General features: G+C 32.1%; 1 protein-coding gene across 2 annotated transcripts in view; it reads right to left on the bottom strand.

The window, feature by feature from the left end:
* The window catches only part of LOC149069997 (chromosome-associated kinesin KIF4-like), a 48454-nt gene that overhangs the window by 17005 nt on the left and 17375 nt on the right, over nt 1-14074 (bottom strand). Inside the window, exons 10-16 of one of the 2 annotated variants that reach the window (XM_089249504.1) lie at nt 12229-12331; nt 12017-12076; nt 8292-8567; nt 8055-8158; nt 6869-7016; nt 2943-3251; nt 250-396 (exon numbers count right to left, since the gene is read on the bottom strand). In XM_089249504.1, coding sequence (XP_089105630.1) covers nt 250-396; nt 2943-3251; nt 6869-7016; nt 8055-8158; nt 8292-8567; nt 12017-12076; nt 12229-12331 — 1147 coding nt within the window. The remainder of the gene's footprint in view (nt 1-249; nt 397-2942; nt 3252-6868; nt 7017-8054; nt 8159-8291; nt 8568-12016; nt 12077-12228; nt 12332-14074) is intronic. The other variant, XM_089249505.1, reaches the window with a different exon arrangement.

The following is a 14074-nucleotide window of genomic DNA, read 5'->3' as shown; positions in this document are numbered from 1 at the left end:
TGCTGCAATACATTAGCATTTTTATGTATTTGTGTTGTTTTCTGTAATTTATTTTGTTACACAAACACACACAGTGCTCAATGTGATCACATCAAGATTTAATGTTTCTGATAACAATAACCAATTGACAACTATATCAGAAAAAAATCCTGGTTGTAAATACGATGACCATACATTGTTTGGTCATCAGTAGGATAAAAATCACAAGATAAGCATTATATTCTCCAAAATTATTTTCAGTTTAACTACCTTCTCAGGAGGTTCACCAGTCTCAATGCTTTTCTTCAGCAAATTCAACTGCTCTGATATAGTTTTGCGATCATCTACAAGTATATCCAAATGATGCTGGGCTTCTTTACTGCTTAGTAGGACTTCAATTTCCTGTGACAACCATTGCTAACAAAAAAGTTTTGAAATAGATTAAATTAAAAAAAAAAAAAAAAACTCCATTAAACAATTAACTGACAATGATAATACATCTCATGAACATTTGAATATACAGTAGACTCTCATTAATCCGGCACACATCAGATGAGTGTGTGCCAGATTACTGGAAGTCAATTGAAAAAGGCTTCTATGTTATGATGACTTAAGGCTTAGGCTATGAGAAAACCTGCCTAAAAAACGGTATGGATTAATGGATGGGCCAGATTATCGAGAGTCTACTGTATATGGGTCATTCCCAAAAAAAAGTGTACATTCCGCATTTTTGAAATGAAAAATTCAAAATTGAATTTTCAAAATAAAATTGATCAAATTATAGACAATGACTCAAAGTTTAATATTTAATAAATACTTTCACTTTTATTTTGTAATAATATTTTATTTTTGGGTTTTATGACTGAAACTCATGGATTTTGTCCACTCTTACGAAAACAAATATTGCTCTGAGAAAAATATTTCTGCTATTTTTATCTCTTAAAATAATGAAATTGGCTTATTTCTTACTTCATATGCTGAAATAAAAGCAGTTAAATTTTTTTTTTCTATCGTTTTGATGGTTTTTCATGAACTTTTAGAAATAGCACATGAACAAGTTTATTTTTTACACATATTTAGCTACTCAAAATGAAAACTTTTTAATTCCCGAAAGACAATGGGTTGGTAATTTACAATTGAACATCTTAGTTTGAAGTGTTCCCAAAAATTTTTGCCCGTTAACTGCAAAAATGCTTCCCGTAACAGAGTGGACACCATTGTAACAGTGCACAGAAACGTTTAACCGAGCAAAAGATATGTCAAATATTATAAATAGGCCATGAAAATATACTTTTATTTTCCCAAAAATTACACACAAAATGTGATAGGTGACCCAGAAACTCTTCTTATAACCTTTGAAAAATGTCCAACCCATGACCAAATTCTAAAAACATGCACCCTATCCCTCGTAGTTTGAATTTTGGTCTAGTAAAATGATTGAAATCTATCTGATCAATGATCAAAGTGGACACTGAAATTGCTCAGCTGAATATGATATCAGGATGATTTTCCTTTCACTTCAAAAAAGTTTTGTTTATATTGAATGGTAATTTGATGTTGGTATAAATCTCCTGTTTATGCCTCTCACATTAGTGATTCAGAGTGGACTTGAGGGGGGGGGGGAAGAAGAGAGGAAGTAGTCTAGAAACAAAAATAATATAGAAAATTATGGTTCTGTTCCATAAAATACAAAATGTATTATCATATAATGACCTTTACTCATACTAAAATACCCCTTATGACACATTTCCCCGGATCTGTGCCTGGCAGTGATTTTAATATGTACTACTTTACTTTTGTATTTTAATGAAAAAATAATATGATGGCAAACGTGGTTAAAGGTTTAAATTGAATAGATAACTTATTAAACTCAATTTAAACCTTCAAAACCTTTTAACTAAGAAAAATTTACTTTAAATCATAGTTTCCATTCTGTTGCATTGTTTGAGTTTTTGGCAGTCGTAACAGAGTGGACAAATCAGCCTAAATTATTATTTTTCCATTATAAATCTAAATGATTGATGAAAACTTTTTTTATATTTTGAAGCATATCTCCATGTACTATCACTGGGGTCGATATAGATGAAAAAAAAAAAAAATCTTAATTATTTATGATAATGACGTAACAGAGTGGACATCTGACAGAAAAATCTGGTACTAAAGACAAATATGAATATTAAGCCAATTTGTAAAAGTCTAATCCAAAATTTTTTGATCCAGCATTGAAAGTGAACCTTTCAAGGAGCTCAAAAGTGTTATCAGTTTTAATCTGGTATAAAAATATATTTCCCAAATGACAGAGTGGATATTTTAAAATGGGAAAAAATTCCAGGACACTAATAAAAAAATAGTTTTTCTTGAGAAAATAATTTTTTTTCTCAAAATTTTGTCAGTTTTGTTCACCTATGGCACATATATAAAATGTGATTCCAAGTTTTTCAAAAAAAATTCCGGATTTGCAACAAGTCTCTTTGTTTAACACTTTTTTGAAGCTGGGACAGCCAAATTTTGAGGTTTTGCTGCAGAAACAATAATTAAAAAAAAAAAAAAATAGATACAGGAGTGGGAAGTGACAAAAGTCCATTTCAAAGCAGTTTTGGAGCAGAAAAATATAGGAATCGAAGCAGACATTTATAAATTGGAGCAGCGAAATTAACTTACAAGAATATTTCATTAACCATAACCCCTTTTCAAAATAAAACAACTGCAGTGTCTTTTGTTATCAAACATCTTTTCATCAGCTTGCTTTTTGTTTTTGCATTTCAGGCTTTTGACACCTTGTTTTAAATAGCGGGCTTTCATATAAAAAAAATTTCACACATGCCTATTTATATTTAAGATGATTTTTGCTTACTGGGGGAACTATTTTCTGTCTGGAACAGTAGCACATCAAATGGGTCACATCATCTTGCTGTAATGGAAAAGTTGAAAAACAAGGAACATAAATTTTTAGAAAGATATACCTGAACTCTAGAGCCAATGCCTTGAACAGATTGTTGTTTCTCTTTAGATCGACGTTCCGCAACACTTTTCTGGATACGTAAAGCATCATTCAAGCGACGATTTGCTGCTGCAGCTTCTTCCATTTTTCTTTTCAACACACACTTTTGTTTTGCAAAATCCTGCTTCAGTTTTGTCATTTCATATTGGCGCTTGCGATCTTTTTGCTTGAGTTGTGCGACTTCTCTGTCTTTCTCACGCTTGAATGCTCTGTAACGATCAGCTTCTTCTTTTATTTGTCGCAACAATTTTACTCGAGTCGCTCTCATATTCTGCCATGATGAAAAAGAATTTCAAGTATGGTGTTATTGACAATTAACTACATTGCAAAATGATTTTGGAAAAAATACGGGACTCAATTACTCAAGTTTATTTTTTTAATGCTATGGATCTACACACATAATTGTCTTGAGAAGGACATACATTCAGACACAATACAATATGAAATTCAAGCATCTGACAATAAGACAGTGATATAGATATGAAAGCACATTTTTTTTTTTTTCTTGAAAAAGCACTTTGAATCTTGCATTATAAAAAAACTAGTAAGAGTTGACAATTTTTTATTGCTTTTCTTCAGTTCCTAAAATTTTTATGGGAGATCCAATCAATTCTTCGATGAGGTTATAGTTCTATTTTACTACATATTATCTATAATTCATGAGGTTTAGATGCGAAAGAAATATAAATTCACAAGTGGTAGGAAGGAATGATATCGAACTGAAGGAAAGGGCACATACGAAATATTCAAGACAATATTTTTCTATAGCAAATTTAAAAATGATAATAATTAAAAAAAAAACCACAACACCCTATGAAAAAGAAATCTTACGTATTTATATTATTATAAAACAAATACAGTGCATGGTGCTCAATATGATCACATTGGACTCAATAATGGTAATCTAATGAGTTAACTCAGTAATCCAGGATACTAAAATACTTTTTTTAGACTGTTAAGTACCATAAAAATCTCTTAAGAAATCTTATGTCAGAACATTTGTGAAACTGGTCAACTGGAAGAACCAGATCAAGAAATGAAAAAAAAAGAAAGTTTCTTAATCTTGCATTTGCCTTTACTATAGGAAGTCCATTGTGAAAGTAACGTCACATTTACATAGATTGTAGCAAGTATAGTATACAGGGTGAATAGCTAACAGCATGCACTGCAAATTACTGGCAAACTCTTGATCTTAGAGGCACACACACACACTTCCAGTTGTAAAAAGTATTCAAATAACGTGTGGACCTCAGAAAAGTCATTCCTATTGCAAGAGGTTGTATAGTTATTAATAGAGCCCTGATTATATGAAAATGCATTTGTATGTTTTGGCCTTTTTCAGCATTAATGCATATAAATGCATAAAATCAAATAATTTTTCAGAATAAGTGCATATTCTTGAAAGTTTATTTAAAAAAGCGTATTCCCTTTTTTATAATTTTTCAAATAAAAATCACTAATAATACAGTAAAATCTGTCTTTTGAAATCACCAACAGGACAACAACAACAACAACAACAAAAAAAAAAAAAAAAAAAAAAAAAAAAAAAAAAAATTGTTCTTAAAAAAAAAAAGGGTTACCGTTGACCAGGAGTTTGAAATGCATACTTCTATTATACAAGGGGGAAATATTATTTGGCCATAAAAGAAGGGTGACCACATTTGAGGGGGGGGGGGTCCATTACAAGGGTTTTACTGTATAACATTGGTTTTTCTGCCGCAGGTGGAATTTAATGAATTAATAGAGATGTTTGTATTTTCCAGATATCAAGTGTTCTATTATTATGGATATTTCTAGAGACATGTAAAAAGCATTCAATTTTTTTTTAGAAATAGTGAGGAAATTTTCTTTTGCTACTGGTATTTCGTTACTGAGCAGCTGCAACAAACTAGAAATTAAAAATGGATAAATAAAAAATATGTAGAAGTTTCTTTGCATATGCAGTGTATACATATGTGGGAATATTTTTTGTAAATGCATATGCACTAAGATATAGAAAATATTCATTTTAATAGCATATCTGCTTTAACTGCATGTGGTGATTTTTTAAATACTTATTTCTCATTTTTGGTAATTTTTAACTTTTTCAGGATATTTTTAATATATATTTTGGGTTCTTTTGATGCATATTTCAGCATTTTTAATGACATATTTTGGTATTTTAAGTGCATATTTTGGCATTTTTAGAGCATATTTCTACACATTTTTAGTGCATATAATCTGTCCTCAAAACCTAATTTGAATGTTGTTGCAGTGTCTCGTCTAAGAGAGAAAAAAAATACAGTTTGTAAGTGTAATATTTGTTGAAATATTTGACTTCAAAACAAAAAGAAAAGTTGGAAAAAAACTGTATAAATGTGGGTGCGAAACATGTTTTATCTCCGCTATATCCAGTTTTTTCCCTAGCTATTCACCCAGCCTACTATGACCCAATTGTTTGTATATATATATATAAACTGAGCCTATACAAAAAATTTTTTCAACAAGGGAGATATTTCACCCACTGAATAGCCTTACAATTTAATAACCATAACACTTGTGGGGAAAAAAAATTTAATATAAAAACCAAAATCTTGGTAACTATAAATTAAGTTTTTCCCCACATTATGATATATGTTGAGTCCATACTTTGTTAAAGTGATGTCACGATGTCATTTGTCCCACAAAATATTTAAACTTCTGAAATTGCATAGGTAGAAAATTAATCTCATTTTAATCATAGAGAAACACTTTTCTTTGCTTTCACATAATCTCTTGCTTACCACTTTTTCATACACATGATTAAAACTGGTGTGCCACGATTTTAGTTTATACTGATTGGCACCCAGACATTGAAACATAAATGTAGATATCATTCCATTCTCACAGTTCAATTAACCAATCATGTTAGAGAGCTTTTTCTTTAAACGTAAAAGTATCTCTTAGTTACTCTCACTTTTATGTGGTTTTTCATGTTAGGAGTTTGCATATAAGTAGTTCCACGACGTGCCCACAATTATAGAACAAGGGGATCCTTTTAAAATATTAAAGATGAGAGTTGGTCACAGATAATCATAATATTCTGCTTATTAACATTTTAAGTTAACCATTACTTTCCTCCACAATTATAGCTTATTATTATAGTTGACAGTGAAAGCTCAACAAAATTTAGATTCAGTTTGTATGGAACTGAATCATGTTACTATGTGTCAGATGCATGTATAGACTAACTGTATAACAGTCTTTTCCTTTTTCATTGCCTCTACACTTTCTTGATTTTTACATGCATCCATATATTTTTGCACGTGGCGCATCTTCATTCATCAATCAATGGGCAGACGCAATATTAAGAATCTAGTTAAAGGGCCGTTTTGGCTGCTACCGGCTGCAAGGAGGATGGTGATGACCAACATTTTGTGAGTCAAATTCATTTGTGTGTGTGTGTGGCATTTCATATGTTCCAATACTTTACATTATGATATATGATTTATTATTTAATTAGTGTGAACCCATGTTAATAATTAATTGAATTTAAATATGGCTGAATCGCAATTGAATATCTGTCTAAAATGTTTAATTATGTTTGATAAATGATCTTCAACACATTTTGAATTGCTCAAAATTTTATTAAAAGTTAATTCGCAGCTCAAACCTAATGTTTGTATTTTTCAATGCATAATGTATCGCTTAATTTATTTTAAATTAATAAATGTTATGATCTAGCCTCGCCATAGTGAAAACAGTACCCAAATGATAACATTATCATTGTTTCCAGTAAGTGGCATCTACTATATATATATAGATATATATATATTTTTTTTGTGATTTTAGAAAATTGAAATTTAATCATAAAGTAAAAATAATTTATTTTTATTCATTTTATTTTTTTTTTATAATTTAGTTCCTTACAACCTGAATATCCTGCTGCAGCTGGTTCACTTTTCTTTCAGCTTCTTGCTTCATTTTCAAAATTTTTCCTTTTTCTTGAACTTGTCGCTTTAACTCAGAAATTTTAAGCTCCAATTCCTGGAGCCTCTTCCTTCTCTGTTCAGACACTCTGATAGAAAAGAATATCATTTTACGATGAAGAACCACTCACAATAGATCATTTCAACAGATAGGATTTTGAAAAAAGGAGGCAGGCTTTCACGGTCAGAGTTTATAGTAGTATTCTCCCAAAGCAGAATGTTTTGCACTGTTCTGCAACAAACCCTCAGCTGACTGAAAATGCTCTTTGATAAAAATTTCCATAATAGTATTTGACATTTTTCTTAAAATTCTTCCAGATTGTTTTGCAGTAATATTAAGTAGTTTGAATGTACGGCACAGATTTTGGCATATGCTGCTTTGGGGATAGTGTTCATTCTCGTTGGGCTGTTATGGCATGTTCGGGGCATTTTGCACGTAGACTTTTCACTGTGGTGGACATCTTGCAGGTGGCGACAAGAAAAAAGACAAAACGACTTTCTTGGGAGACTGATCTGCTGACGTTGCAGCTGAAGACAAATCAACCTCGTTATTGTAACATGGAACAATGATCCTCACCCACCCAATCAGGAGTAGCCACATCACACCAACATTGATACGCTACTCACACTACGTCACAAGAACGAGGTTGATTTTTCATGTCTTCCAGGTTAGTCATTTGTCTCCTTGCTCGCAGCCACCTGCACAGATGACGTGCACTGTAGTAGTGGATAAAAACGCCTGTTTATAAAAAGCCTTGAACATGGCACACAACAGTCTAAAAAGTATGACAAAATGAAATATTTCTTCATGATTTGTCGTAGCGGCAGAAATCTACTTTACGCATATGACATCATTTTAAAGGGTGGAAACATCCAGCAAGAATATTTTTTTCAAGTAAATATTTTTAATAATTTCTTTAAAGTCACAATTCCAGAGATATAAGAATTTAAGAATTTTTTTGAAGCAGCAATTCTAGAAACTTCGTAGCTATGGCACAGAAACGTAAAAAAACAATCACTTGACACGAGTAACTTTCCTTGTAATGCTAATACATTTTTTTTTTTTTTTTACAATCAGACTTCAAAATTCTAATATTGAACAGATTGACTAATTAAGAAACACATACTTGCTTGCATTAGCAGTAGCTTGAACCGCTTTCAAAGCGTGCATAAGATCTTCTTTCTCTTTTTGAAGGACATTTATTTCCTCTTCCATTTGTTTCAAGTTGCTCTGAGATTTAAATAAAATTAATAAAACGAATTAAGATGAAACATTTGTGTACAGGGGAAAAAACCCCTCACACACGAAAAAATATATAAGAAAAGTTATAGCTATCATTTATGAAAGATGTCGAACAGCTTACCTCGAACTGTATCCTCATAACAGCCATTTGAGAATCATTTTCTCTCATCTTGGAAGCAATATCTTCTTTCAATTTAAGAGCTCTGTCTAGTTCTTGCAATTCGCGGCTCATCGCTGCTTGCTTCAGAGTCGACTCAAGATGCTCTGCATCCTCAACATTTGAGTCATCATCGATATTTTTCAAGGGACTGTATAGCTCATCATCAGACTCAGTAGCAATGTTTGTTTTTGTTGACTGACTTGGTGAATTTCCTAGATCATCTTTACTGGGAGAATCCTAAAATTAGGAAACAAACATTGAAAGTTAATAGATTTACACACATTGAATTGTGCACATGTAAATTTCACTATAATCTGGACATAAAAAATAATCTAATTTGAGAGGAGAGTCTTGACAGGCATATGGTTCCCAAAATGAGCTATCATAACATGAAAGCTTCAGTTCATGAGCAAATGAAAGGAAGTGCCATTCATTCATGAGCAAATGGAAGGAAGTGCCATTCATTCATGAGCAAATGGAAGGAAGTGCCATTCATTCATGAGCAAATGGAAGGAAGTGCCATTCATCCATTTTGGAGCAACAAACTTATTTTTTAAGCAGAAATTTTGAAAATGGAGCAGGAATAAAAACTGACTATATCTGCAATATAGAGGGGTATTTTTCCTCTACCATGCTGCAAATTTTGCCAAAAATGATTAGAATGGATAATTTTACAAATAAATTTCCTTCACAAATTAAAGTCCATTTAAAATTTTTTCTGAAGTAACCCATCTATCACTGCTAAAGCATGCATTGCTGAGATGTGAAACGACTAAATCAATTATTTGATTTCTTTCCCCCCCCCCCTCAAAATATACACATGCATACTGAAAGCCTAGGCGAAAATCTTATTCACTCTCATATAATAAAAAAGTTTAGAACATAATAAGGGTTCCATAGATAAAAAAGTATCTCCACCAATGCTGGGGGTGGCTCTTAACCACATGGGACACAGCTCTATGAATGGCAAAAAAAAAAAAAAAAAAAAAGAAGCAGCAGCTTGTTGAAAAAAAAACCTCAGTGGTTCACCAAAAATAGGTCCCGCATGGGTAGATATATATATTTTTCAAACTGCTCACGGGTATCAAACCTAGATTTTTGCGAAGTGAAATTGTCATGATCAACAATTGCTGATAAGATAACCACATGACTGGAAGATAAGAAAATGCTAGCTGGAGATTCTATACCAATGACCCCCAAAAACATTTTATAATTTAAACTGGCTATCCAATCCTATACGATTTTCCACAAAAGGCCCATGTGCAATCTTGTGGGAAAACAAAGTGAATTTAGTAGATGCTCTGTCTTTAAACACAGGTAGGTAGCCGCAAAAGAATCATTATTTTTGGTATTAAAACCCAGGGGAAGGAAAACTCTAAGAAAATGGAGAATTCTGCAATATAGCCCTTCATTCAAGAATGCAAGTAGATATTTCCTCAGCCTATTTTTGATAGCTCGCATGGGTTATACTAATAACAGCGCAGGACCTTCTTTGTATTTCAAAAGCAGCAAAATGAATAACTTTTTCTAAGGTCACAAGATAGCGCTATTATGGTAGATGGTGGGAGAAGGAAAAATATGTATGGAGGTTTTCCCCTGTACTTTTTCTCCTCATATCAGATAGAACGCATTCCTCAAGTGAAATTTTTTTACAAGCCTTTTTTTAAATTCTTGACATTTCACATGCTACAACACATATCTGTGTTCCACAAATTGGAGCTAATGCGTAGGGATTGGGCACCTTGGCGCACCATGTAACAAGGCAACAGCTTTGCACAGCTCTTGCATTATTGTGAGCATAAAAGTGAAAGATAACATTTAAATTAAAAAGTTGTTAATGCTAACAAAAACAAAAAAAGAAGAGAGCTATGAAGCTTTATCCGAAACCATTGAATTAAGATGAATCAGACACTGAGTAGAATAACCTTACAATTTTTTTGTTTAAATAACTGTTATTTTTATCATCAATTCATTATGAGATCACCCAACTGTTGATTTACAATTTTTGTCTTATGGAAGCCATTAATTTTGTTGCTTTTTTCTTTCCAGAAAACGTTTACTTATTCACACACTTTAGAATAAGATGCATTTGCTTATTTTTCACAAAGGAGTACTTGTCGTCATTGATCTATTTATCCCACATATTTTTCAAAATTCATTCATAAGAATCTGTTGATTCCAATGTAAAAGAGCTTGCTGTAAGATCTTGGGGTTGGCATTGGATTATCTGGTAGAGATCTATATATCAAAACTAATGAAATCTTAAGGAGTAAAAGAAGTTGCAGGTTGAAGTTCATTGTGGAAAAAATATATACAGTAGAGTCTCAATATTCCGAGGTGGATTAGCAATTAGGGGACAATGTCATTGTTCACCATCTTATATATAAATGTGAAAGTATGCATGTCCTTTAACAAATATGTTTGTTAAAGGACATGTTATAACAAGTATGTTTGTGTTTGTCCTTTATACAAATCTACAATTGTAGACCAATTGTTGCCAAATTTAACATATATATACCAAACAGGACCGAGATTGAACGATAGGCTACTTTAAAAGTTCGTAAGAGCTGGGCAAATGCCCGAAATGGGGGAAAAAAAAAAAACACACAACAACAACAACAACACCTGTCAGGCAACAATGGTTCTTGGGCCCCCACAGTCACTTTTGGAATGTTTACTTCTGTTACTGCAGTTCCCTAACAATGCATACATATGCCTTAACAATGGTTTTTTAGTCACTTCTTTAATGCTGCCAGTATTATGTACATTTATTTATTTAATAGTTTATTTCTTTTTAATGGTCTGTCACATATCAATCCTCCCAACAATTGAAAAAAACCCAGGAAGTGCCAGGTATTATGGCTAGTTACTATTGAAGAAAACTATCCAACTTTCTCAACAACTCCCCAAAATGTTAACATGATATACTTCAAGGGAGCCCATTTTATTACAACAGTTACCAATATATGGTTGGGGCTGCCTAGTCCCTTTCGAAGGGAAAATTACTGTACATACTACATAATACTCCTAAGAAAAAAAAAGAATTTGCTTTCTTGGAGAGAAAAAAAAAAAAAAATAGAGAAAGGGAGTCTCAAGAAACAAATTCGAAAATTTTTAGTGTCTCAAATTATCCAGAACTCAAACTTTCTGGACTCGACTGTACACATTTCCATCCTGCTTACTCCTGTGTTTGTCCTCTTTAAAAAATCTATGTCTTGTGGATTAGTTTACAAACTATTTGTTTTATCATACCGATCAGGAAACGAAGTTGCAGATAATCTGCACTTAGAAATGCATATGCTTTTTAAACATATAAATCCACTAATTAGACAGATAAATCACAGCATATAATTTTTTGAATGCACATATTTGTACGAAAGAGATAAAGGGAAATATGTCCAGTTTTTTCAATATTGGAATACTGTTATTAATTTTTTTACTTTTCTTACACTACACAGAGGTATAGGACATTAAGTCCTATTTAATTAAATAAATAAGACACTTATTTTATAAAACAAGTAAACTGTATATAGATAATACACACAAAAGAATTCTTTAAACTGCTCTCCTGTAAAATTTCCCTTCTGCAACACGATGCCCTTTACCTCTGGCATACAGATACATAAACTATATAAAGCTGTAAATGGTATAAAACAAATTTCTAATTAAGACTTATAAATACACACCTGAGCTCTTTTTGATGGAGAATAAACAGAAAACTCCTCACTTCGCTGTATTTGTTCACACTGAAAAAGAACGAAAAATAAATAAAAATCTAATCATGGCTTCTTATCACATGGTTGCGAAAACATGATTGAGAGAACACCAGCATTACAAATAATTAAAGTAAGACACTATTGAACCAATTTTCTGAAAACAATAATAATTCAATAAAAACCTGGATTTCGACAATCTTATTTTGCATCTCCTGTAAAAGTTTTAGCTGTTCAACGATCTCAGGATTACTTTCAGCAAGGGACACAAGAGCCTCTATTGTTTCACTATATCAAAAAATACAAATGTAAATCATTTTTTTACATTAAAAGTATATAAGTAGAAACTTGTCCATACATATATATTTTTATCATTATTGTATATACAGTCGAACCCTGTTATAGTGCAAACCCTGCTTAGCACCACAAATTTTCAGTGAACGAATTTTCCACATACGGATTGTAATGTAAAAAACCTGCTTTAGCACCAACTTGTTATAACGTCTCAACTATTGTTTGGATGTACACAAAGTCTATGTGTCATTTTCAGAGAATTTCCACATTTCTCTTCTCCCATTACTTTGCTTCTTTTTTTTCCCTTCGAAAGGAGTTGAGGATTTATTCTTTTCACTCCACTGTTATTATCAGTCAACATGACAACAATTTGGCACAAATGACTTATAAATAATAACGAATGGTGTGGTCAAGGGAGTCTAGAAAGCACATTTCTTATGAATACCTAAATGTGTATAAGGACCTAAACAACCAATCTATTCAAAGAAACAGATTTATTTATAAGGGAAAGTGTACATTGAGCATACTCCAGTTTGATTAACCTTGCCAAGATAAGATTTTCAACAGTACATATTTTTCACTCTCTGGCTATTACATTTCGAGTGGTAGGGTAGTCATTAAAAAATCATCTCCCTTGATTCATGTCAAAAGGAATTGTTTTTTTAATGTCTGAAAAATGGGAACTTTGTGATTATCAAACCCAGACGTGCCAATTTTTGAAATCCAGAAACCCGGAGATTCTCCCGAGGGGGGTACCCCCCTCCCCCGACACTCATAAACTTGATAAAAAAAAAGTTCATAAAAAATTTTCTCAAATTTTTTTTTTAATAAATTAAGAAAAAGTTACATTCTTCCATGCCTTTCCATGCAGAATAGAGAAATCACATCTACATATTGTTCATAAAGTATGTTTCCTTTCGTGGACGCTATCAGTGATTGATAATCTTGGGTATATGAATTCTTAAAAGCTTTATATTTAGCTGTATATAGCTTAAAGTTTTATATTTTCTTTCTGAAGATGTTTAATCGGAAGAAACGATTTAAAAAAATTCAAATTACAAAGCTGCGGACAAAAAAATGTGTTTACCGCCCGGCTGTTAATGGAATACAATAACGATTATACAGGAATTTCGGCAACCAAGGGCTTCCCCCCCTGATAAATGATTGCCGATAAATGCTGCGAAAATGAAGTCCTGTCTTTGCCAGTTGCTTAAATGTGGTTACAGAGACTTTTTCTTACGGCTGCTCTCGATGGAAATGACTATGGTTGTCCGCTATGGGTGTTTTCCCTAACGACGATGGTAATGACGGCGCGACAACGTGAAAGCTCACGTAAAATCTAATTTTCCGCCAAAATCTGGAGAAATTTTAACAAATACGGAGAGCGGGAGGAAGGATGAAAAATCCGGAGTCTCCCGCTTAAATCAGGAGAGTTGGCAGGTCTGCAAACCAATACAGACAAAAAGCGATGCTGCCATTATGTCTTTTAGTTTTGTACTTATAAAATGTATTGCTAAATTTATGCAGAATTAAAATATTTTGAGAAAAGCATGTTTTTCCTGTTAAGTTTCTATCAAGAAATATTTAAGTAATTGTAGTGTTTTACAAATTTATGATTTCTATCTTAAAATTGAATGTATATAAAATAGGTTATTTTATTTATGAAATAACATTAACAAGAAGTTCATAATAAACGTGTGAATTTATGTAATGGAGCTTCTCTGAAATGCTATTCCA

The sequence above is a fragment of the Pholcus phalangioides genome, unplaced genomic scaffold (genome assembly GCF_987345545.1).
Source record: "Pholcus phalangioides strain wild (caught in Gottingen) unplaced genomic scaffold, Ppha-v1.0 ptg000022l_1, whole genome shotgun sequence".
Lineage (NCBI taxonomy): Eukaryota > Metazoa > Arthropoda > Arachnida > Araneae > Pholcidae > Pholcus > Pholcus phalangioides.
The sequence above is the reverse complement of the archived record's forward strand: the minus strand, read 5'-3'. Positions and strand labels throughout refer to the sequence as shown.